We start from the raw sequence: 26,489 nt of genomic DNA, 5'->3' as shown, positions 1-26,489 counted from the left end.
GGGCAGTATTTGTATGGCTAAAAGGTAAACAAATGTATAAAGAGACAGAAAAAAAAACATTATTTCATTCATTTAAATTTTTATTTTGAATAGCTTCAATCCAAAAAAAGATTTCATAAGGTTATTTACAGTGAATGTACAATTATGAATGTATGCCTTTTCGACATCAGGGTACCATTCTTGAGCAGCAATACAATTTAAAAAATATAAAGATGCAGTATCATTTCTGATATAAAGTTACTTAAAAAAAATCCAAAGTCTTAGGGAATTCACAAATCATAACAGGAAGTAACTATCTTATTAATTTAATGTGCACATAATTACCAAATTTTATTACATTAAAAATGTGTAAATGCCCACAGACTGTACAAAAATTAACATCCCACATTTAGTCAAAAGTTCCCAACCACCTCCCACCATAAATATACAAAAACCTATTTTCAGATATGTCAAAATTGCATGCATGAGATCTTAGAATGTTTTCTAAAGCTTGAATTTTGCTCTTTTCTGGATATTGTACTACAGCCATTTGGGGAACAGAATACATAAACACTGGTATGTTATTTGCCATGCCTCTGACACTGTGCAGTATCTTCACAAACACGGAGACAAAATACATACAGTTAAGACTGCAACAGTTCTGTTTAAATGCAAGTGCAATTTGGAAAGCTCTCGAATGTTAAGAATTATAAAACTAATATAAAAAGTATTTCTTTTGTTGTTGGCTTAGCCGCTTTTATTCAAGCATTATTTGCAGCATTGCTTTACAGCAGTTGGTGCTAGAAGATACAAAACATATAGTTACCACTATTTATATTTGAGGGAGAAAAAAAACTTTAAACAACCCTGAGGGAGACACACATTAAAAATCTTGTTATTTATTTAAAAAGTTAAAAAGTTACATATCATTATTTAACAATTACTTTCCCGGACATTTATGTCCTTAAGTATGTGCATAAATAAAATTTAAATCGGCAATATTTATTAATCTTTAATACATCAAAATAAGATATGTACAGATTTTAAAATTTCGGTCTGTATACACTCAAATAATTTAATGTGAAGTTCAGAATCAAAATTACTATGTAACGGTGACCTACAGAGAGAGAACTCAGTCTGTCTATGGCACGGAGTAGGACCCCCACCTGGATTCACAGACATTCTTCAAATAACATTCTGGAAACCATCAATTGCAACTTGAAAACCCCACCTTCTCTATGTTCAAATCCAGCATCCTACAAATGCTCTTCCACCTACCTAAAAACCTCATTCCTTTGAAAACAATATGGACAAATGAGATACAAAACCCTTATAAAACCGAAATGTTAAAAAAAGAAGGGTGTAAAAAATACAGCTCTTTACGATCATGCGCTTTAAGATGTTAAATACAAACCAATAACTGGATTTTTAAGCGGCTACTTAGCAATTACTTTAATTATATGCTTCAGTATTTAAATCAAAGAATAAAATTTACAATTCTGGGAAATCACTTAAGAATAATGCTTGTACACACTGAAAATGAATGTGGAAATTAGAAAATGATCAAGAGGGTAAGTAACTATAGAAAACAGTGCTAATTCACAGCTCAAGAGGTCTAAGATGCATAGCTTCATAGAATCATTCATGGAACAATTGTTCTTATCTAATGTGTATTAATATCATATTCTACTTTTTGATGGAAAACTTCGATTATATTTTTGTAAGAATCATCAGTGGCAATAGCAGTAACAGTGATCCTGAGTGTAACTTACATTTTTCCTATAGTTACCTAACATCATTCAGGTCTCTGCAGCATAAAAAAAGAGAACTGTGTGGTTCTATAGTTCTGGCTAACATTTGATAAACTGGTAAATATCTATCAGGAAAATAATGATCAGCTGGAAGTGGAAAGCACAAGCCTGCTACCAGTTAAGGAAGAACATAGGATAACATCATATAGTTTTAGGAGTTCAGTATCCGTTTTATAGCAATATCAGTTTCCTTGTTTATCATAACTGTGGGCTTTGCCAAACTGCTGGATCTTACCTAGAAAGGCATTTTCAAAGTTACTTTAATTTTGTTTAAAATTTAAACATAACCAGACAAAAGAGAAAGGTGAAAAATACTTTTCACATTTCTTTTGGCTCAATGAATATCTATTCTTTAACTTTATTTCAATTTTTCTTCCTCCCAGAAATTCTTACAACCAAAGAATGTCCTTTGTAAACATCCAATCTTAAATAGGTAAGCTCTGACCTCTGGCGCCACCTAATGGCACAAAACAAACGCACCAAGTTGGTACTGCTTTGAAAAAATAGCTGTCACTCAAAACTACTCGCTCATTTTTAAGCCTCATTATTTATAGAAGAGACATGTATCAACCCTTAAAAATTTTAGGAGGTTGAAGTCTAACTCAAAAACTAAAACAAAACAAACCAATGCACTATTATCCTATGCTGTTAATTAGAAACATAGAAGAAAATAAAAGTATTTAAAATGATATAAAACCTGAGGGTGGGGGGAAAGATGTGAAGAGATATGAGGCAGATTTGTACCTACTGCCAAAAAAAAATTTTTTTCCTAGTGAAAATGGTTCTACAACATTTAAGCGAAGTAAATTATACTAGTGACAGCAAACAAGATCCATTTGATAGCTTTGAGGGACATCTGAAGAAGGGAGTGAAGCACCTTGCTGATTAGAAAAATAAAACCCAGGCAGTTTATACAGAAAATATAAAACCATAAATGGAAATTACCTGAGTTGTTCTACAAGCAACACCATAAAACTCCTAGGCTATCAAAGGGAACTGGTGTATGTATATACAGAATTCTTTGGAAGAAATTTTGGAATCAAATGAAACGGGCTTTCTACCTATTTTCACTGAAGGCTAATAAAAACCCATTTTATTTACCAATAACGAATTTAGGGCCGGTATGTAAACAAGGACTTTTTCTAATAAGGGGGTTGTGAAAATAAATTTAAATGGATAAACCAAGTCTCAGAAGCTAACGTTTAAAAACCTACCAAATACCACTTTCTTCTGTACCCTCTATAAAGAGTATCACTGAGGGCAACAAGAAAATTCTGAAAGTATATATAATATGTAGTTACTGAATGAAGATACAGGACTTTACAGACTGATAATTAATTTAACTGATGGGCCAATCTTTTTGTCTTGTTCCATTTATTAAAAAAAGAGAAAAAAAGCTCTCTATCAGCTACTGTATTAGAAGGGACATAAACTGAAATGGCGCCATTCTGACACAGAGGATCAGAATGTCCCAAAATTACATTCTCCTGCTACTAGCATACTACCGACAGTGATGCACTGCTATGTTATGGTGATGATTTGACATGATCCATTCTCCTTAACTAAAGCTTTAGCTTCTGTTGTTGTTTGAGGTTTTGGTGGCCATTCTGGATCAACCAAGAGCTCCTGAGCCAGATACATGTACTTTGCCTTTGGTATCTTCTTTCTACAGCGCAAGGCCCAGGACAAGCAGCATTTCCCCCACCGATCCACTGACTCCTAAGAGAGTAAAGGGGAAAAAGAACACACTAGTAGATTAAGGTCTGCTTGTTTTTAACAAAAAAAATTTTTTTTAAGCATAATACATCAAGACAGAAAAATAAGAGGAAAGAACTTATGAGTACAACAAATAAATGAAAAAATATCCAAGTTTTAAAAAGTCAGCTTTTAATTATTTAGGAACATATTTTTTAAGATTAGACTTTTTAAATTATCAATGCAACTTCATTTTACTTAGTTTTATGTACCTATTATCTTACGTACAGATACATTTTTAAAATAACTTGCAGATCTGGATTCTTTAACACAAAATATCAAATGTGTTAAAATAAGTTTAAACTATTCAGAAAGGAAACATTTTTAATATTTAATATGGAAACCCTCATATTCTATCCCAGGTTATACCACTGCTCCTAGCAATTTAGCCAGCTGACCATTTTTGGAAGAAAGCAGTATAAAAATATTATTACTATTAATGTCATCTTTCAAAAAATAAAGCACGATGAAAATATTGTTCGGCCAAAATTAGAACTCAGATCGTGTTCACTGTCAATCACTTCTTTCCACATATTTTCATCAATATAAAACATTTTTCATTTTATAATTATGGTTTCTCCTGGTGTTCCACTATTGGAAAGAAGTATACAGAAAGGTATAAAATCAAGTACTATTTCTTAGTATTATTTCATTACAAAAAGCTCTGCTGGCACTGAAATCCTTCTGGATCAGTCCTGATGTTTTTAATGAATGTGATGTTAGATAAATTAATCTTTGAAGAACAAGAAGGCAGTCCCTAGTTATACAAAAATTTAACTGAATTTAACTGAAATGTGAGATTTAAAAAAAAAAACACTGAAATAAGAAAACTAAAATGACTATACTAAGACCTGAGTTCTATTCACCTCTGAAGAACAGTCCGTTTCTAATTATTTTGGCTGTTGCTCTTTCCAAGCAGAATTTTAAAATTCCAGGTTGTTTTGTTGTGCCATCAACATGTAACTCAAGCTGCAACTAGGTTTTCTCTCAACTGAAGTACTCTCATCAAACCAAATGAAGTAACTGACGTAGGCATTCTCATGGCATTACCCAAAAACGGTTCCATCATCAAGGAAGGCAAATTTGCCAGAACATGTTTTGAAACATGTGTTTCTAAATTAGCCAGCAGAGAACAAAAATAATTTAGAAACTCTTTAGAACTTTTAAAGGTCTTCTAGTCACGTGTCAACAAAACACAGTAAGCTGCTCTGGTGCCAGGGATCACAGACAGTAACAAGCTGTATGAGGATGGGCGGGAGCCACGGGGCATCATTTATCTAGCAGCCTCTTCGCTATCCTACCCTTAAAAGACGTCTACAAGAAAATATCTGGCATTAGGATACAAAAGAGACTAGGTACTAGGTGATCCAAGTAACACACACAACTGACCCTTGAACAATAATGGGTTTGAACCACGCATGTCCAGTTAATGCAGATTTTTTTTTGATAAATAGTCACTATGGTACTGAAAATTTTCTCTTCCTTATGATTTTTTTTTTTAAGATTTTATTTATTTATTTGACAGAGAGAGCACAAGCAGGCGGAGTGGCAGGCAGAGGGAGAGGGGGAGGGAGAAGCAGGTTCCCCACTGACCAAGAAGCCCAACTTAGGGCTCTATCCCAAGACCCTGGGAGCATGACCTGAGCTGAAGGCAGACCTTTTTTTTTTTTCTCCTTTTTAGCTTTTATTCTGTCTTCACCTGGAGATGCCATGTCCTTCCTTGAATCCCCACATCTCAGTTTCTCCTTTCCTGGAGAGGCCCAGCCTGTTTTCACTTCCCTTTCCAAATATCCAGGGATCTTTCTGTCCCTGGTCACTTGGGCTATATTGCACTGGACCTTGCTAATGGCACAGGATGTGAAGGCAGACTCTTAACTGAGCCACCCAGGCACCCTCCTCATGATTTTCTTAGTAACATTTTTTTCCCTCTAGCTTATGTTAAGAATATAATATATAATACATACAACACACAAAATGTGTGTTAACTGCTTACATTATCAGTAAGGGCAATAGCAGGCTATCACAAGTTTGTTGGGTTGGTTTTTTTTTTTTTTTAAGATTTATTTACTTGGGGGGGGGGGGGTGGGGGTGGGGAGACAGTGTGAACAAGCAGGGGAGGGGAGCCTGACCCGCGGCTCAATCTCATAACCCTGAGATCACGACCTGAGCCAAAAATCAAGAGTTGGACAGCTTAACTGACTGAGCCTCTCAGGCGCCGCAGTAGTTAAGTTTTTGAGGAGTCCCAGTTTATTCACAGATTTGGGGCTGCAGAAGGAGAGGGCGGTTAGCACCTCTAACACCTGTGTTGTTCAAGGGCTAACGGTAATTCCTGTCCACATGCACATGTTGTGTCGGCACAGGCACATACACAGTACACCTTAATATTTAACCTAACAGGGGACACACCACATGGATCCACCTTTCCCCCAATGTTTCAATTCTTCAGTGTTAATTGTGGGAAAGATCAGTGTTCCTAAATCAATCTGAAAGCTGTCTTTTTTTTTTTTTTTTACAGCTTGTAGCAGTGTTAAAGGACCACAGGAAAAGGCTATTGGTGAATGCTGACTTTTAAAAAAAGCAAAAACATATAGGTCTTGTCTGTCCAGACTGAAAGGCAATGTGACAATGCAGAGCAGGTTGACTTAAGTCAAGTCACAGTCTGGTGTCTTCAAATTTAAGAAACAGACATGCCTAAGTTTTCTACCTGGAGGAAGTGAGGCAAGCAATAAAATTAAAGCTAATTTCACTGCACACAGAACCACAATAGAAATCTTTTAAAATTAAGGTGCATATTTTTAAAAAATCTTCTTTCCTTATTAAAAACAAGTACACTAGTAATTAAGACAAAATAAATTAAGTCACAAGAAACACTAGGGAATCCCCATTCCCCTTCCACTATAATTAGAAACATTCTGTTCTGTACACTTTCCCCAAATATTCATACACATAAAATACACTACAGGCAAGCGCAGGTTTGTTAGTTTACAAACACAAACATACCACGTACATCCTCAAATACAATATAATTCATCGGCAGAGAAAAAGAAAAGGTGCTACAGGCATGCGAGAATGAGAAATGAACCAAGGCAGAGATGATGGTAGAAGAGAAAGGCCAGTTCTGTGCCTCAAGAAGGCAAAGAGGTGGAGCATCACGGGGCCTAGAATGAGCACTCGGGTCTCCCCAAACATCTCGGCTTAAGTCCCCGAAGCAGGAGAACACTATAATGATAGCAACTGGAACTTCTCATTTGCTCCCGAAAGGGATGGTTAAATAGCCAAGTGTATCCCTCAAAGATGGGTAAGAGGCTACCACAGTCCAGCAAAGAGACCACAAAGAACTTTCAAAAAGATATACAGCAAAAATTCTCCTGCTTCTTAGACCATTCCAAGCTGTTCATTCTAGAATCCCAATGCCAGTTTACTTTAAGGACATGTTTTCATGGGTAGCATGTAAGATACAAAGCCATGCTATGGGAAAATGTTGTAATGATACTGTGGTTTTCATAATAGTCTTCTTCCATACCAATCCTGAATATAAAATAAAGACAATCAGAACAAGCATTCTATCTAAATAAGCTCAAATAGTATTCTAAGTGGAATAAAGATTACAGTTAATACTTGCTTTTGCCCACAAAAGGAAAACATAATCAGGCACAAATCTTCAGGAAGGATCAAACTACATGACATGATCCTAGGTCCACATCTATCACTAAGTGGCCTCAGTTTACCAGACATGGGATACTAACAAATCCTTCTTAGTAAGATAATATGCAGCACAGATCTTCCTTAACAGGGGTAAAGCTTTATAGAAAACTCTTCTTGCAATCAGAAACCCTGGGTTTCAACTCCCTACTCTACCGTTCATTAGATGCATAATGACTTGACAAGTCAACTGAATGTTGCTTCTTTCCATAGTAACTGAAGTTAGAAATACCTTAAGATTGGGAGGATGCTGGAGGTGTTGTACAGTGTGCCTTGTAGCTCACCGACATTCTAGACAAAGTTACTAGAGATTTTCAGTTAAGGCTCTTGACTTCCCAACCCAACTGTCTTAGACCTGGTGCCTAATCCAGGGTCTCCAGCTTTCAAACTTTCAACCCAACTCAGTGGCCCTTGGGTCCATATGGTAAACAAGGAAAAAAAAAAAAAGAAATAGTGTTTTTCTTCCCCCAGAATACATACAGCTGGTTGGGAGCTGCAGTCTGAAAAGATCTCATGGGATTCTTAGTAGTAAAGAGCACAAAGCAGGCAGATGTGGAATGAGAGTTTGTGGCAGAGGAGAATTATTACAACAGCCACAGAAGTCCTTGATGTAGCAGGTTACTCTCATTTTCTTTTTCACCTTCAACCTTGGCACCAGGACATCTTGGGACTAAAAATTCTTAGTGGTGAGGTTCCTGGAGGGCTCAGCATGGCTATGCATCTTGATTTCAGCTCGGGTCATGATCTCAGGAATCCTGGGATGGAGTCCCTTGTCAGGCTCCACACTGAGCATGGAGTCTGCTTGGGATTCTCTCTCTCCCTCTGCCCCTCCCCACGTCCTGCTCATGTACACTCTCTTGCTTTAAACACACACACACACACACACACACACACACACACACACACACAAAACAAAAAAACTTTGTGGTGAGGGGTTTGTCCTGCTTACTACTCTAGGATGTTTATTTAGTAGCATCCCTGGCTGCTACCTACACTACATGCCAGTAGCGAGCCCTCCCCCTCCAACTGTAACAACCAAATACGCCTCCAGATACCAGCAAATGTTGGGGTGGGGAGGGGCAAACAGAACTGTCTCTGACTGAGAATCAGAGCCTTATGGTAATAGGACTAGCTGACTGGTTCTTGAAGTGTCACAAATATGAAAAGTGAAACCGCATTACACATAGATGTGTCAGAAGATGAAACTGTATCACTCTGTGCTAAAACACTACAAGAACTTTTTCTTTCTTTCTTGTTTTTTTATATTTAATTTATTTATTTTTTCAGCATAACAGTATTCATTGTTTCTGCACAACACCCAGTGCTCCATGCAAAATGTGCCCTCCCTATTACCCACCATCCGTTGTTTTTTTTTTTTTTTTTTTAAAGATTTTATTTATTCATCTGACAGAGAGAGCACACAAGCAGGAGGAATGGCAGAGGGAGAGGGAAAAACAGGCTACCCACGAAGCAGGGAGCCCCACACGGGGCTTGATCCTAGGACCCCAGGACATGACCTGAGCCGAAGGCAGGTACCTAACCAACTAAGCCACCCAGGTGCCCCCACAGAAGTCTTTTCTAAAACCAATAATTTTTAAAAATTCTTTCTTTATCATGACTACAGGAACTGAAGACTAAAATTCCTGTCGACTCCATGAATCTCAGGACAAACTGGCAAACACAGGGGATGGTGGAGCTGCCTATGCTAGACCACTCTCTATCTTCACTCTCTACTCTGAATACGTGAGGGAGGTCTTCACATGAGAGACAAAAACTCTTAAAAATAAGGAGGACAGATACTAACAAATTTCTAGAAAACAGGAATTTAGCAAATGACAGAATTTTCTCCCACTTAATTTTGGTTGTAGAATAAAGAGAAATTTCCAACTCAAATATTTTAAAGAAGGCTTATGATACCCACTTTTAACTAAATAGGGGTATAATGCCTCCTCAGAATCTGCGTTCCCTGTTTAAAGATTTTTTTTTTTTTAAGTAATCTCTACACCTAACGTTGGAGTCAAACCCACAATCCCAAGATCAAGTGTCACACGCTATACTGATTGAGCCAGCCCGGTGCATTTGCATTTCCTGTTTAGATCAACAGAGAACTCTTTGGAGTTGCTGAAAACTCAATGTAAATGTTTTCCTTGGCCGGGGCCTTTGCCGATACAAACATTTCATATGGGGACTGATGATATGAGCCAGATTCTACCCTTTGAGGTCATGTAGTGAGGTAACCCCAGGGAAAAACTTGGACACAGAGGATATTTAGCTAAAGACATGAGCCCCTGAAATAGCTGTGGCCGTATCACTACCCTGCTTTGAGAAAAAGGAACTGAAGCTGAAGCCAGACTCATCCCATTACTATCAAAATCTCATTCTTCATCATAAAGCAGTAGAAAAGGAAATAGCATTCCACAGACCTCTTATAAAGAAAGCAATCTGTGATACTACTCTCGGCATCAAGCCTGCTGAACTAGCAAAATAAAGCTCAGCAAGTTGCTACTTAGGTAAAAGTAAAGTGAATGGCCCAACTCAGAAATGCCAGGGAATCCTCTTGAAGTCTGAGAGCTTTCCCTGTGCCTCAGGATGAGCAGGAGATTTAGAACTTACATGTTTTTGTAAAAGCACACCACCTTCTAACAAACAGCAATGGGTCAGATAATAAGGCGGGGAGACATGGTACTGTCAAGTTCTCTATACCTAAACGGGCTGGATCAGAGCTGATTCAATGGTTTAAAAAAAACAAGACCGACCTTACATGTTACCTTGTATGTTGTATAAGTACATACATACAAATGCTTCTACACAAACCCTATAACATATATTAGTTATATTCTGTATGACTGTAGGTTATAGTATATAATGATACTTCAACATCCAAACATCAGGAAATGGGTTTTACTCATTTGTTTCTCTTCTCTTTTTACTATGGTGCTTGCCTATCTGTCATATAACAGGCTACTGAATGGATCCAGACAATCAAAAGTCCTAAGCCATGATTTGTATGAAGATATGCATGGTCTCTGAGAATTTTTCTAAAGAGAGATCCTAAGTCTGGAAAAGCTAAAAACCCATCCCAAATTAAGGCACAATTAATTGCTGGCAAGAGATCAGAAATAACTCCTCAAACTTCTGGCCTCTGAACTCTGATTCATGAACAATTCCCATCTCATAACTATAGTCATTTACATGAATCCCATTTAGGTTCTAATGGGACTCATAAAAACTGTAAACACAAAAACCAGAGAAAAATGGAAAACTTAACTCTCACCAGTGAGAACAAGACTTTTATAACACAACGAAGATAAGGATTGGAATGGAAAAGAGACTTATGAAATTTCTGAAGTCCTGAAAAGCCTGTAACAAATGTTTGCCAAGAATTTTCTAGGACTCCTTATAGGGAATGAAATGCCAGGGAAAGGGAAAAAGGTTGAGGCAACACACAACAGAACCCCATCCTACAGAAGGCAGGGCACACAACTAAAAGAGCCTAAATACACGTGAAGAATTGAGAGTAAGTGCTGATTTCCAACCTGTGGTGGCTGTGTGCTGGTGAAGCGATATTCTCCTTGTTTGTCTCGATTGAACACAACTTTCCAAAGGACCATGTCAAGGAAGAAGTTCTGAGAGATATTCCAGTGAGTTAAGAATTAAAAATGACTAAGTCATTCTTTATTAATGTGCACATTTTAAAAGGCAATGCTGCATCATTAGTGAAAAACATGACTTGGTTTTCATATAGACAATTTCAGTTAATATTTGAAAAGGATAAAGTATAACAGAACTTTTTTTTTTAGAAGAAAATTCTTGTAACAAATATAAATCACCATAAAATTCTTGATAAAATGGGGCCTCTAAAATTTCCACAAAATATGGCTTTTATATGAATCCTTGGATCTTTCCCATATTAAAATAATGCTTGTAATTTGAGACTTTTTTTCTTAACAATGAATTGCTTTCATTGACTAAACAAGTATTAATTCTGTATCTGGGTGTGACTTCATCAGAGTCCAACACAAATAATTCTTTTGATAGTGAGCAAGAATAATAAATTAAGAGATCATGAGAGGATTCCCTAAAAACTGTTTTTCTTTAAATTTTATTTTAAATAACATTTGCGTGAATAGATGGAACTTACACCATAGAAAAAGGAAAGCTTTTAAAATATATTATCTTGGATGTGCTTTCTAGTGTCCATAAAATGGCAAAAAAACTTCCCACTGGGCAACTTAAAAAGATCAGCAGCATAATATCCACACTGCCCACTATTGCCCAAATTTAAATACCAAGTCATCTTTTAGAAAGATAACAAATTAAGCATAATTTTCAAGTTGAGAACTATCATCACAAAAGTATACATATTTTCCAACAAATTACCTAATTTTAATTCAAAAGTTTGCTCTATAAAGAAACCCTTCACTTAAAAATCACAACTCTATCTCCTTCTTCCACTTCATATATTGCTACTGTAGGAGTGAATCATAACAGTTCTGAGAACAGACAGAATTTTATCAATAAGCAGCAAATAAGAACTTACTAGCTCCTTTTATAGAAGTCAACTTAAAGGCAATCCTGGTAGGAAAGTAACTATAAAATATACAATGGATCAAAGAGGACTTAAGACCTCCAGAGGAAACTCGGAAGTAAATACCAAGGAGGCAGTTCCAGTAAGCTGCGCCAGTAAGTTCACAGTGGTCATTATTTTATACTTTCAGTAAACTGTTATTAAAATTTACATTTCATCAAGAAAGCCCCCTCCCTCTTTTCCTTCCTTAAATGGGAGATTTTACTACATATCACAGGTCTCTGGTGGTACACACCCACTCTGATTTCATAGCACTGATTTACTAGTTTAGGGCCACCTGAGCACCAATCTTCTCCCCTTTCTATAGATCACTAATTTTTGCTATCTCACTGCTTATTTTCTCTGATCTGTGTAAGTGCAGCTGTGACATATCACTTAACCTAACAATTATCAGTTGTGTTTCTTTTCCATGGAAAAGGTCACAAGAGAGAGCTAAATCAATTTAACTAAAATGAGATTGAAACTCTTTGTGGGCTTCCATAATGTTACCTGTCCTCTTCCCCCAGGACTGATAATCACCAAGAATCCCAAAGCAGCAACGTAGCCATCTGATTATCTGAAATGCTTACCTCCACCATGATAGATACAAGGGCATTGACAAGAACAATCATGAGCATAGTTATACGCCACTGATATGGTACACACACTATCTGTAAGACAAAAAATTTTTTATAAGACAAAAATTTTTAAGTTAAAATTGTAGTATGCAGTTGATATTACCGCATTATATCATAATTTCAAAATTCACTGAATTCCTATTACATACCAAGCACCTTCATATACATTATCTACTCAATCCTTAACAATGCCACAAGGTATATCCACTTTTCAGAGGACAAAACTCGAAAGTATAACTCAGGGTTAAAAGAATAGGGTACACGCGTCGGGCTCTCTGCTTGTCAGGGAGCCTGCTTCCTCCTCCTCTCTCTCTGCCTATCTCTCTGCCTACTTGTGATCTTTGTCTGTCAAATAAATAAATAAAATCTTTAAAAAAAAAAAGAATAGGGTACAACAACTGAGCTTAGAGTCAAATCCTATTTACACAGACTGAAAAGCCCATGCTTTCTACTAGTTCATGAATTTCTAACAATTCCCTATTTTTAAACTAAAATCCTGTCTTTAAACAATGAAGCAGATACTGATCGAATAATGAAGTATCACTCAAAACTCTATATACTGTTATAGAAGGAACTGTAAAAATCAATTTAACAAATACAGCCTACGTTTTCACTTCAAAATCTGGTTAATTCCTAAGACCTAAAAAATAAAACAAAAAAATCCCATTCATGCATTCACCTTTTAGTCAATAAATTATTTACTGAGTACCCAGAAGACTGTTAGGTGCGGGGAAGTGATACAATCTAATATGTTACAGAAAAACACCTATGACTCCAGCAAAAGATTTCAGGGGTGGAGACTCCTACAGTGATCAAGACAAGATGATGGAAGTCAAAACTAGTGATGGGGGCACAAAATAATAAATATATATTTGGTCTTGTGGCAACAGGAATGTCTTATCCTGAGCTTCTAAATGCCCCGGAATTTCCTGGGGATCATGTTTTTTATTCTAAGTAGGCTACTCCTGGTGGGCTCCTGGATGACTTCAGGATGAGCCTGGTCATCAGAAAGACTAAGGCCTGATTAGAAGCTTGGACCTTTCAGCCCCATCTTCCTCGGAAGGGAGAGGGGCTGGAGACTGAGTTAATAATTGACCATGACATGATGAAGCCTCCTTTTAAAAAAAATCCCTAAACTTCAGGGTTTAGAGAGCTTCTGCTTTGGTCAACACATCCATGTGCTGGGAGGGTAGTACATTCCGACTCCACAGGGACAGAAGCTCTTATGCCCGAGACCCTTCCAGACTTTGGCCTACCTGCCTCTTCATCTAGTCGTAGATCTGTACCTTTATTATAAACCAATAAACAGTAAGTGTTAACCTGAGTTTTACAGCAAATTATCAAACCTGAGAAGGAAGTTCTAGGAACCCTGATTTATAGCTAATTAGTCAGAAATACAGGGGATGGATGACTTGGGACTTTCAACTGGTATCTGAAGTTGGGGAGCACTCTTATGGGACAGAGCCCTTAACTTGTAGGGTCTGTGCTAATTCCGGGTAGTCTGTATCAGAAGTGAATTGTAAGATACTTGGTGTCCAGAGTTGGAGAATTAACACATTTGGTGTTAAAAGTATTGTGAGGAAACAACAGCTTCCCTTTAGGTGGCAAATGGGATGGAGCAAAGCTAAAATAGACCAAGAGTAAGAAAACAGAGAATCTAGCAACTGACCATGCAAAGAAGAGAAGGACACATATACACACTTCCAACTTGGATAAACAGTGGTACCAAAAAAGACAAAAGCAGGGTTGAGGAAGAACATGATAAGCTTGGTTATCAAGATGCTGAGTGAGAGAACTGACAGGTGAACCATGCGTATAATATTCAGTATGTCAGTGGCTATTCAGTTTTAAAGCTCAGTTGTGAGAGCCAGGCCAACACAGAAGATACTGGAGGGGAAGCCAGCACTACAGATGAGTTCATCCATATATACAGAGTAACACGAAGAAGAACAATGGGACTGTGTGAAACACTAACATTTAAGGAATAGGAGGAGAGGGGCGCCTGGTTAAAGCGCTCAGTTGGTTAAAGCCTCTGCCTTTCGCTCGGGTCATGATCCCAGGGTCCTGGGATCGAGCCCCGCATCGGGCTCTCTGCTGGGCAGGGAGCCTGCTTCCTCCTCCTCTCTCTCTCTGCCTGCCTCGCTCCCTACTTGTGATCTCTATCTGCCAAATATATAAATAAAATCTTTAAAAATAATAATAATAATAATAAATAAATAAATAAAATAAAAAAATAAAAAATAATTTAAAAAAGGAATAGGAGGAGAGTCTGGAACCACCATGGAGAGTAAGAACAAGGAGTCCTAGGGGTAGAAAAAAATCAGAAGGGAGTACAGCATCACAGAATTACAGTCTCTAAAATGACTGCCTGGCTAACTTGTCAAATACTGACAAGTGGTCAAGTAAGGCTGGAAAAAAACTAAAAGGACAAGTCCACTGGATTTAAGAAGAAAGCTGTTAATGCCCTTGACCAGGGCAATTTCATTAGACTGGCAGGGGTAGAAGCCAAACTATTTGATGAGTGTGTAAGAGGTGAGTCAAATGCTGCACTCTTTCAAGAAATAATCTGGCTGTGAAGCTGAAGACACATGCGGCAGGAGAGAAACAAAAATGGATTTTCTTCTGCTTTCTTCTTTTGCTTCAAGTGCTTATCTAAATGCCTCAATGAAGCACATGGGAAAACAAACTCATATACACACTGCTGGTTCAGACTATAAACTGTCATCCTCTTCGAAGTTCAGTAACACAGCTGCTCGTACCTGAGGCAAACCGACTATGAGCACGGGAAAGACTGCAAGTATACTCCTGTAATGCCGTATTACAGAGTAGTGAAAATGAAACGTACCACCATGGACACATCGTAAAAATAATGCTAATGGGAAAAAGCAATTCCAGAAAAATACAAACAGTAAGATACCACTGTCATACAGGTCAAAAGCAAGCAAAACTGTCTCTCTGGCTTCATACAGTATTGTAAGTGTATAATGAGAGAAAAAATGAGAAGAGTGGTTCCCTCAGGGTGTTTGGAAAAGGGTATGCTATAGTGCCTTACTGGTGTTGGTAATGTTATCAATTTCGGTTGGATAATGAACTTGTGGATGTTATTTTTATTACTCTTGTGCTTAACAATTTAATATACAGAACAAATATTTCATCATTCATGAAGTTTTTAATGAAAAGATGAACTCCGTGGACAGTGAAGAAGAGGCAGTAGGTACAGACTATTCATGAAGTAGGTTGAGAAGGGACAGATCAAGTGACAGAGTCTAAGTTTTTTATTTTTAAAGAGCAAGGAACATTTGTTTGTAGACAAGGAAAGGGAACCAGAAGCAAAGACTGAAGAAACAGGAAAGAAACTTAAAATACCAGCTAGACTCAATAAAAGCTGTTGTTTCAATTATGTTCTTTATTCTTTTCAGGGCACATATGGGTTAATATAACTGCATCTTAGAAAATTCAGAAGGAAGAGATCCTGGGGAAAAGAATCTCTGTCCCCAGTAATAAGAGAGCAAAGGAGGGGTAGATCATAAGTCCTAGCAAACCTCCAGAAGTCCCATTTGGCTGTGTAAGCATCACGTAATACTAACGTGTCATTTTCTATTACTGCCTTACTGCTGCTATCCTACTTATTATCGCCCTCAGACAACCAGTAGTAACTGATGTGCTGAACCCTTACCTGAAGAACCTGGTCAATAGAGGCAACTGGATGCAACATGATGAGTAATATGAAAACATACAAAATCATCACAGACACAACAAAAAAATCTGAAAAAGAAAGTAAAACAATTAAATTAGAAGTTCCTTAAAATAAAAATGCATATAATACAACTGGCATATTGGCAATCTTAAATTGGGTTTTGAATATATCTATTTAGGTTGGTGAAGTATATAAAGTCTGTGTTTTATGTTATTTTCTAGAGTACAGTATATTATTTAGGCTCAAAGATTTCACTTATGTGATACAGCATTTATAAAAGTAAGAGACAGACCTTTATGGACATTTATTTTTCTTTTTCCCATAGATAGCTACTCTGTAAGATAAGCAAACCCATATATAATTCAAAGACAGGAGACTAGACTATGTAGAGCAAAATGAGATTATCATTTAAAACATGTATGCACTAATTACTGTTGACTATGAAAGTACTGAACAACATTTATTCCCAGTATTGGGTAAGCTATAATCCTAAATAAAGGCATTCTAATTTGACCATATTTCTGTTAAATGAATCCTACTTTCACAATGACTTCCTCTGTAAAAATATTTCCAAAGAAAATGTAAGCTAAAATCCAGAAACTGAGCTGATTTACTATTTTAAATGTGGGTTCACCGCTTGCTGCAGTAGCTGGCAATCAATTCAATCAAGCAGTACTCTGCATTACTTTCCTAACTCAAAAATAAGACTCCCTGCTCATGGCCATTCTGTTAATTGTGTACATACACGCATGCATCTGTACTTCTATAAGCATACTCTTATATAATGAGCCTTTATGATCAGAAATTTCCCCATTATACTGATATTCCCCAACATTTCCCCCTTTTTTATTTGGCCTGGATATTTATTTACAAGTTCTTATTTGAGGTCATCTTAAAACTTAAATGTTACTGTAATTTAGTAAAACCACGTAAAACCAAAATTTTATCATAGAGCCTTCAGATTGGGTAAAGAAGTTAATATCCTATTTTATGGACTGTAAAAAGATCTCATACTATTTTTAAATGTAGGAGTCATTTATAAATATAAACACTGTTAGTATGTCAGTTCAAAACCACAGGCCAATATTTACTGTCCCACAGAAATAACAGTGTATTATAGAGTTATTTTGTATATATACATTAATATACATATTTATTGTTCTAACAACTTAGGCTGGAAGTTCTATTAACTTTTATTTTGAGACACTGACCAAGAGGATAAAGAATTTGGAACCCATGTTAGATTTGTAAAAACTTTTTTTTCCTTTGATTTTTGTTTTTTTTAAAACGTATTACTAAACTGTAAACGGGAAATATAATATTCTGTTCAATAAATGTAGCAACCAAAGCAATATGTAAGTTAATTCAAATAGTTATTATGGACAGTTAAAGAAAAAGTGTTTAGAAAGTGCTAGTTGGGAGTACAGAAACACACATAAAACAAAATCAGAAAAAGGACAAAAAGAAATGGTCAGAATACAAATGCTAGAGAGTACAAATAGAGAAACATAGAGACGGAAAAAGTTACTTCAAAACAGTAATAGCCCATATTGAGTATTTTCCAAATCTTACTGCATTTTTACAGCTATAAGCAAAATAGATTTGTAATCTAGTTCCTAATATATTGCCAGAAAACATTATTTTACTCAGGCTCACAAACTTCTTACATCCACCTCAACAGTATTTCTCAAATTTTCCTGTCTTTCTCCTAGAGCCACTCCCTTTGATCACACCTCCAAAAACCCACCAAGATTTCCATGTGAAGCAGAAAATAAGTAATTAAACCTCTCCTTTGTTTAGCCAGGGGAGAAAAAGAGGCGCGCTGTTCAAAGGACTCTGACAGCGACAATGAATGGCTGACAGATGTATGTAACCGCTGAAATGAAAAGATCAACAGAGAAACCAAGAATGGGAAAATCAGGTTTCATCTTCTAGCAGACTGTGATCTCTGCTCCTAGACAGTCCTGGCACTCCTCCTGAAGTACAAGTAATACTCTTCACCAGAACACACAATCAAAACAAATCCTGTGTTGGTGGTGACTGAAGATCAGCAAAGACTGTTCTGTACGTTACAAATTCAGATTCTACCACAAAGCGTGTGAACATGAACAAGTCCTTAGGAGTCAAGGTACTTGAACTAATAAGATGGGGATATGATGAGGATACCATAGGGAAGAGCAGACTTGGTCCTTAAAATGCAAAGCATTTGTAAATTCAAGTTATTATTATTAAATATGTCCCAACTTACGGCATCACAGAATTGTCAATGATACCAGATGGTTTTGATGGAATATGGCATCAAAATCAGGCACCATAAAGGATTTCCTTTACGTTCATTCCCCTTAGTATATGACTCAAATACAAAACCTTACACAGAATAAATAAACCTACGATACTTGTTCATGATTTTGATATATACTCCTCTCGCTGTTCCTTCCTCAAAAATATGAACTGGGGTATTCTAACCTATAACCACAAGTTTCAAGTCTTTGAAAGGCCACCTTATCCTGTAGGGCCTCTAGGAATCTGCTCCACCCAATTCAGACATGGCAGAGGAACAGGAAAAACATGCATAGACCCTGAAGAGGAGACACTGGCAGTTCAGCAGTAACATCTTCACAGACTGAGAAAGGACTTCGGTGTCACAAGCAGAAAGTTACAGGAGGCAAGTAAGAAACTGTAGCAAAAACCAAACCCAAATCCCAAGAGATCACATCTAGTTAAATGACAGTCTAAGAATTAAGTCCGTATCATCATGGTCCTTGAAATGACAGCATGGTTAAAGGAGAAAATAGAACTGGGCTAAGCTAAAGCTGAAAATGGGTCACCGCAGACTGAAATTCAGTTTGATTCAGAATCCAACCAGTAGGAGAGAACAAAAACATTCTGACGAGAATGGCTGAAATGCCTGAGATTGAGATTTAATTTTTAAAAACAATAATCTCAAAATAGGTTTAATACATTTCACTGCTTAGATATAAAGAACAGCAACCAGCAAGTCCTAACAAAGAACGGCTGTCAAATTCTAAAGGAGAAAATGAAAAACTAATGTCAGCTCTAGCAAAGCCTTAACCTCTCCCCATTCATTCCCAGTCTTATTTATACTTTACACATTACTTTATACAGTTAGACTTTATTTCTATCACTTTCTTTATTCATCAGTAACTCCAAGATTAAGGGGCTCCAATGAGAGACAGAAACAAGATGTGAAAATTAGCAAAATACGTGTATGTTGTCTTTAGTGTTTCTATTTTATTTTTTAGGAGGCATGTTTTAAGATAGCATGCACTTCTGTTTATCCACCAACAAACACATACAAGCTGTTTATATTCAGGACAAAGGTTTTGTGGCTGTATTTTTGCTAAACATAATTTTTAATACTAGGTTTTAAAAAAATAGTCCAGTGAAAAACAACTGAGTTTACTACTTATTCAAGTCAAGTTGAAACTAACTGCAAATACAAAATATCTTAATACAAAATTAAATGAGAATACAAAGTCTTAAATTTTTTTTAAGTTTTCCAAAGGATACAAAAGATACATTTTAAAAACAGGCAATTAATAATCTTTTTTTTTTAAGCTGGAGAAGCATGGATAGGGTGGATTTACTTAGATCTCTAAAATTAACTTCACTGACATCGCCATCTTATCAAACAGTCTGAACACCAGTTTTCTTATATAAAGAAAGCATTATTCTCTGATAGATGTTTTAGCTACACTTGGGTATGCTAAATACTTCCTTGAAATATAAAAATATGGAACTAAAAACAAAACATGTATGTCAACTTCAATTAAGTTCACTTTAACTAAAGCTAACTTTAGTTAAGAAGTACTCTTAGAAGAAGTGATTGACCTTCTGTGGAAGGCTTTTTGTCCCAAAACATGCTTCCAATATGGCTCTCAGTAATACAGATTCTGCTTTTTAGATAATGGATTTTTGTTTTGTTTTTTCCAAGATCTATTTATCTGGAGGGGGGAGCAGAGGGAGAGGAAAAGAGAGAATCCCAAGCAGACTCCGAACTCCACGCAGACTGACGTGGGGCTCAATCCCATGACCCTGAAATCACGACCCAAGCTGAAACCAAGAGTCAGTTGGAGGCTCAACCAACTGAACCACCCAGGTGCCCAGTATCAGTTTTTTTTTTTTTTAAAGTAGAAAGTAAAAACAGATTTCAGTATTACTGATAGGCGAACAGTCTTAACCTGTCCAAAACAGAAACTAATAAAATGTGACCTACAAACCACATAGTGTAGAAGAATAAATAAGACATATGGGAAAATGCTTTGTAAACCCTCATGAGATAAAGATGCTAGCAGATGTTACTTACACCTATGTGACCTGACAGTCTGCCAACCAGAACACCAGCATTTCTTTCTAACTACAGCAAAAGAATGACTATTATTTATTCTAAAATACTGCAAAAATCTAAAGTTCGTTATGGAAAAAAAACTAAGTTGTCCCACATGCTAATAGTATATTCTCAATTTTTAAAAAAATTAGCACTTTATATACAGTAACTGATTTTTTCCCATAAACCCTAGTTTTGATCAATCGAGAGGCTCCTACTGCCATAGTTAGATGAGTCGACATACGCACAAGACTCCATTTTATTGACCCTTTCAGCAGTGGATGCAAAGGTGACACCGATGAAGAATTCCAGGTGAATAATGTCTGTGCCAGTATCAAGAATGATGACAAAGAGCTGGCACTGTGCAGACCACCCAGAAGCAAAGTATAACACTCACTGTTCCAACTGAAAAAGCTCTGTTCCTGTTTCTAATTCTAACTCCGTCTGCAATGGGCTGTAAAAATAAAAGCTGGAGCCAGAAGCAATAGTATGTGAAAACCAGGACTGTTTAGAACTGGTGGCTTTAATTTTCAACTTTAGAGTGGCAGCTACCATGAGAACAAAACAAGACAGTAAACATCTAAATCACTAGGTTCATTCTATGTGAAGACCCATTTCACTTTGAAAAAACGATTTCAACTCTACTCTTCTTGTATTATTTTTAAAAGAAAGCAAGCAGGATAAAAATCACAAATGCCAAACTTACAATTCTTGTAGCAAGGCTGCCTGAAGGGTTTTCCTTTTGAAAAGGCAATTGCCACTATGAGGTACTGAAAACTGGAGATAAAAAATACTGTGGTATTTTCGTAATTTTGAATATTATGTGTATCAACATTGCTTTCATTGTACAAATGTGAAGAATTCCAATATAGGCTTCTCGTTGTATTACAAGCACTAGAACACAAAACATTTTTACATTACTAAATACAATGCTCATTTCCCAAAAGCAACCAACTTCACCTTAACTGTCTTAAATCACTCCCACTAACAGAAATTAGGCTTTTATAGGAAAAGATCCAACAATATCAAGGTAAAATATATAGAACAGGCAGGCAACAGAGTGTTAAGGGTCTCTTCTCCTTAGTCATATTCCAATCAGTTAATTCCAATCATATTTAACAAGTTCCTCTTACTTTCTAACTTGGAAATGAAACTAATATCACACTGTACATTGACTATACTGAAATTAAAATTTTAAAAAAAGAAATACAACTAAATTTTGGGAGTCATTTTAACTTGGTAAAGGTTCACAGACGTTAGGTTTGACCTTAGCCCTCTAAGCTGACCTTAGCCCTACCACTTTTTAGTTTAACCGAAGAATTATTAAATTTTTAAGCCTCCGGTTCCTGGCCTGTAAGGGTGGGTATCACCTGCACTATCACAGGGTTTCTATGGGGAGTAAGATAACTCGTGTAGATGTCCAGCAAAGCACTGAGCACTGTCAGTATTCTGTGGCTGTGGTGCTCTCTCAGCTCTACTTCCAGTGGGCAGGACTGTCAAACATGTATCACACCCATTACTAAAACATTAGTTACATAAGCACAGGCAAGTAGTAACAAAATGTTAATCTGCTACAAATGAATTCTGCAAAGTTTCTCCAGAACAATTCCATCTATTCCTTTGCATGTGCAGCATTTATATGTACATATAGGCAAACGTTAATGTTAAATTTTTCAGTTTCCTAAAACTTTTAAAGACAACTTTTAGTCCCTTCATCAAGCAAGCTATAATGTTTGTATCTAAAAATGTAATTCTACAAAATTACCTCAGGGTATAGCTTACATGTTGTTTTGTTTTTTGCAACCCTGATATCAAGACCTAAGCTAAGATCAAGAATCAGATGCTTAACTAACCAAGCCACCTAGGCACCCCAGCTTATACATTTAACTAATTAAACTAATGTTATAATCTGTGACTGATAGAACACTCTACCCATAAATAAGAGAAACACTTGGTGTTTTTTTTTTTTTTACAAGTTTTTTCAGATTATAAAATGTCACTTCCTAGGTCTGGGGTAGAAAAGTTAGAGGCACAAACATTCTGGGTTTAGAGAAGAGAACACTGATTAATTTCAATGCTCTCATTTTACAGATAAGCTCAGTAGCTAATTAAGAAACTGGTCCGATATCCCCTTCTTGGTAATGATTATGAAGAACCTGCCTGACCATCTTTCTAAAAATAAAAGGAGTTACAATGATATAACGTCAAATATAGGCCAAATAAGTTAGTTGTTTAATTAAGCTGCCTGCAAAATTTATATAAATTCTAAAACTTATTTCTACTACGCATATATGTTACACACATTCCACAGATTTTTTAAACGGATTGACCTACTTACTCCGACTGTGGCTGCCATACTTCATACCAAGGTTGCTGCTTGACCCAAAAAAACCCCAAAGATTGAAATCCAATGCAGATGATGATCTGAGACAAAACGGAGAAGAGAAGGGCCCCAGATATAAGACCAGAGGGTGGTCTTTGCGCCACAAGTTCCTTCCAGGCAGGATTTAAACTCACTATAATGAGGAGGAAAAGGGAAGAAGTTTTTATCTATATAGTTGTTATATAATACATAATCAGATTCATTTAGGAACTTAAATTCATTTCTGTCTAACAAATCTTTAATATGAAAAATGTCCAAAATCCAAGCCAAATGTCATACATATTTAAGTCATCTGTAAAAGTAAACAATTTAGGCTTTTTCTAAAGTACCTCACAAGTACTTTTACATTAGCCTACTGAATTTCAGAGAAATACTAGTACAAGTAAAAAGAATGTTAAACATAAACATATAAACTATAACATTACCATGTTTATATGTTAACTAAGTTTATATGTTAACTAACTATATGTTTAAGAATTTATTTCTGAATATTTAATTGAAAAGCTATAGTAAAAAGACATATTTTCTTCCTCTTAAGACATTAACACACACACAAAAAGAAGACATTAACAAAGGTTGAAAGCTATATGAACAGTAACCAAAAAAGGTTTTGATAACTTATTAAGGTGATGTCCACCAAGTTTCTCTACTGTAACATTTCTGCTTTTCTTTTTGTAATTAATCTGTAAAAAGATACATAAATATCCAGTTCTTCATTAAACTGTGACTCGATAGTTTTAGTATTCCCTAAAGATTGTCTAACTCAATGGTTCTCAACCAACATGATTTTGCCCTGTAGAGAACATCTGTCAATGTCTGGAGATACCTGTGGTTGTCAAAACCAGGGGAGTGTTACTGGCATGTAGCAGCAGGTAGAGACCAAAGATGCTCGTAAGCATCCTCTAACGCACAGAAAAGAAGCATATGGCCTAAAAGGTCACTGAGATCAGTGTATTTCCATGGCTGAAGTCCATCATTCCTTCTATAGTTATTAGTTTGCATTTTACTCTAAGGAAGAGCTTTCTCTTCTCTACCTACTTACTTATTTCTAACATGGACTTGTGAACTTTTATTTGATTAAACAGTAATATCCCATTACATCATTATTTATTCTGACATAAACACAAAGACCAAAATAAACCAGTATCTTCTGTCTCCTCATATGCTCTACCTAGGGACATGGCATCACTTCTGCCATACTCCTCCCAAGAATTCACAGCCTGAGTCTAATGAGACTACTTCAGACCAGACAAATCCATGTAACTGGTTTCTCTTCTTTAATAAATGTCAACACCAAGATGTCACCCAAGAAAGGCTGATGTAATATTCTGGATTTAAAAAGACTTAAGTGGGATGCCTGGGTGTCTCAGTTAGTTAGGCACCTGTCTTCAGCTCAGGTCATGATCCTAGGGTCCTGGGATGGAGCCCTGCACTAGGCGCTTTGCTCAGTGGAAGAAAAAGATGGAGAAAGAAGAGTAAAACAACTAGGGCAAATAAAAATAACTAGTAGTAAAAAAAAAAATGAATTTATAGGGAAGAAGTATGCCCTATGTTATAATTATTGTTATAAATTTACCAAAGTTTAAGGAGTTAATCAGAATTTCATATGCTTTTAAATCAATACTAAAGCAAATTACTCACTTGTAAATACTACTACCAAAATGATTGCCAGATCAATGAAAAGAAACTGGAAGTCTCCTAGGTTACTTAAGATCTACAAAAGTAATTTTAAAAACATAATTAGTTTTCAGAAACTATTTTTATACCACTTTCCCCGGCTTTAGATTTTTCTTCTTGGATTTTAGTTCCCCCACTCTACCCACCCCCCACCGCCATCAAGAACACCTTTAAAGTAATATTTGGACCTAATTAAAAATTAAAATACATTTGCCTTTGATAGTAAAATCTTTTAAGCTTTTTGACAAAAAGAAAATACAAGCTCTTACTTATTATATCCAACACCCTTGGAAATTAGTATCTCAAAGCTTCCTAATATCCATCTAACACCATCCCTCCTGATCCTTTGTACAAATGGTAGAAAGGGATAACTTCACAAAAACTCCCTGGGATGCCACTACTGTTTGCTTTGAGAAAATTCTAAAGTGAGATCACTTCAATTATAAAATCTGATGGGAGTACCCACGGACATCACCGTTTACACTTTTCTCCCAATGCATAAAGTCCTACAAACTACTACTGAAACATCTTTCTCACTCTGGCCTTTTTCTGTAAATGTTCAGCAGAGTTAACTACAAATGTGAAATATGTCACAGCTTAACATTTAGAAGAAAGATGCCCAATCTGTGCTAAAAGCGGGGAAAAAAAAAAGAATACAATCATCTTTTACTCACAAAGCTTTAGCCACAACTGTCAGCCTTAAAGAAAATGCTATTCCAGATTAATGAGATTTTCAATCTGCTACTCAAAATATAATAAACTAAGGGAAAATTTAGAGATGCTAGTTATGTAAGTTCCCTAATTAGTGGATGCATACATACTCCATTTTTTTGGTTTAAATGCCTTAACAAAAGCAGCATCTCTGTAAGCAATGTCAGTACTCACGGAATATAGCAGAGTAACACTGAAGTACTGTATAATGCTGTACAAAGCCATAAATTTAAACACACAGAAAGAAGTCATTAAAGCAGCACGGCCTTCCCTGGGAAAACAAATGTTGGCATGTCAATAAAAGCATTTGAACGCTTCCAAATCACAGTAATATCCTGACTGATGAACATCAACATTCAACAGCTATGACAAAGCACTTTTCTACCAAAAGATCAAAACTAAAGCAGAACCTGAAAGAGATGAAGAGTAGCAACCTGCTGCTAATGAAGTTAGAGATCGAATATACTAACACATCATCACAACAAATTCATATTAATTTCTATGATGATTTTTTTTCTACGTTAACAGAGCACACCATAAAGAGATAATGGGAACATGTTGAATTTGTGCTACCTGATAAGGTTTGGCACACAGGAAATACTAGGAGTTTTGGAGGTAAAGGGAGATGCCACTGAAGCCTCGAGCTCTGATAACGAAATGCCTCCATGCGCCCTCTTCAAAGCCTAATGGTTTGAAGAAGAAAAGAGGTTAAGTTTTATAAATGTGACTTAGGCTAAAGAAAGAACTATAAATCACAAAAACCATACTTACACCACAATCATTTGCACCATCACCGCACATCCCAACAAAGTAACTAGAAACAAAAATCACATTAAGATTTTGATTACTTTTTTAAAACAAACATTTAACTTAAGATTCCTCCAGTGTTATTATGAAGAGCTAATAGACCGAGACCTCCCCACTGGAACTAAAGAATCTTTTTATCGCAAGGACTACAGGCATGTTGCTTTTGCAAATGGCATCAGCTTGCAAGTCAAATGACCTGGGTTATTGTCCCATTTCTGTCACAAGCTGGGCAAATCAGTTTATCATCTGGCATCTCAATTTCCTTATATTTAGAGCAAAGGTCTTGGGTCTATACAGTCTTTAGTAACCTACTTTTACACTAAAACTTAAACATAATTATTTACACAAACTATGAAGTCACTTCTACAAGCTGAGTAAATGAACTCTATCTTACACATATTACCTGGAAAGGGA

The 26,489-nt window shown here is 36.3% G+C and overlaps 1 protein-coding gene across 5 annotated transcripts in view; it reads right to left on the bottom strand.

Annotated features, from left to right (window-relative positions):
* Positions 1-503: 503 nt before the first annotated feature.
* The window catches only part of ATP13A3 (ATPase 13A3), a 93,449-nt gene continuing 67,463 nt past the window's right edge, over positions 504-26,489 (bottom strand). For 4 of the 5 annotated variants that reach the window (XM_046001990.1, XM_046001994.1, XM_046001991.1 and 1 more), the window contains 10 exons: positions 26,040-26,082; positions 25,842-25,951; positions 25,443-25,539; positions 24,522-24,594; positions 22,836-23,013; positions 21,204-21,391; positions 16,129-16,217; positions 12,405-12,485; positions 10,784-10,873; positions 504-3,509 (listed from right to left, as the gene is read on the bottom strand). In XM_046001990.1, the coding sequence (XP_045857946.1) occupies positions 3,312-3,509; positions 10,784-10,873; positions 12,405-12,485; positions 16,129-16,217; positions 21,204-21,391; positions 22,836-23,013; positions 24,522-24,594; positions 25,443-25,539; positions 25,842-25,951; positions 26,040-26,082 (1,147 nt within the window). In that variant the 3' untranslated portion in view covers positions 504-3,311. The remainder of the gene's footprint in view (positions 3,510-10,783; positions 10,874-12,404; positions 12,486-16,128; positions 16,218-21,203; positions 21,392-22,835; positions 23,014-24,521; positions 24,595-25,442; positions 25,540-25,841; positions 25,952-26,039; positions 26,083-26,489) is intronic. The other variant, XM_046001995.1, reaches the window with a different exon arrangement.

Source organism: Meles meles, chromosome 4 (genome assembly GCF_922984935.1).
Source record: "Meles meles chromosome 4, mMelMel3.1 paternal haplotype, whole genome shotgun sequence".
NCBI lineage: Eukaryota > Metazoa > Chordata > Mammalia > Carnivora > Mustelidae > Meles > Meles meles.
This window is presented reverse-complemented; position numbering and strand designations above follow the sequence as displayed.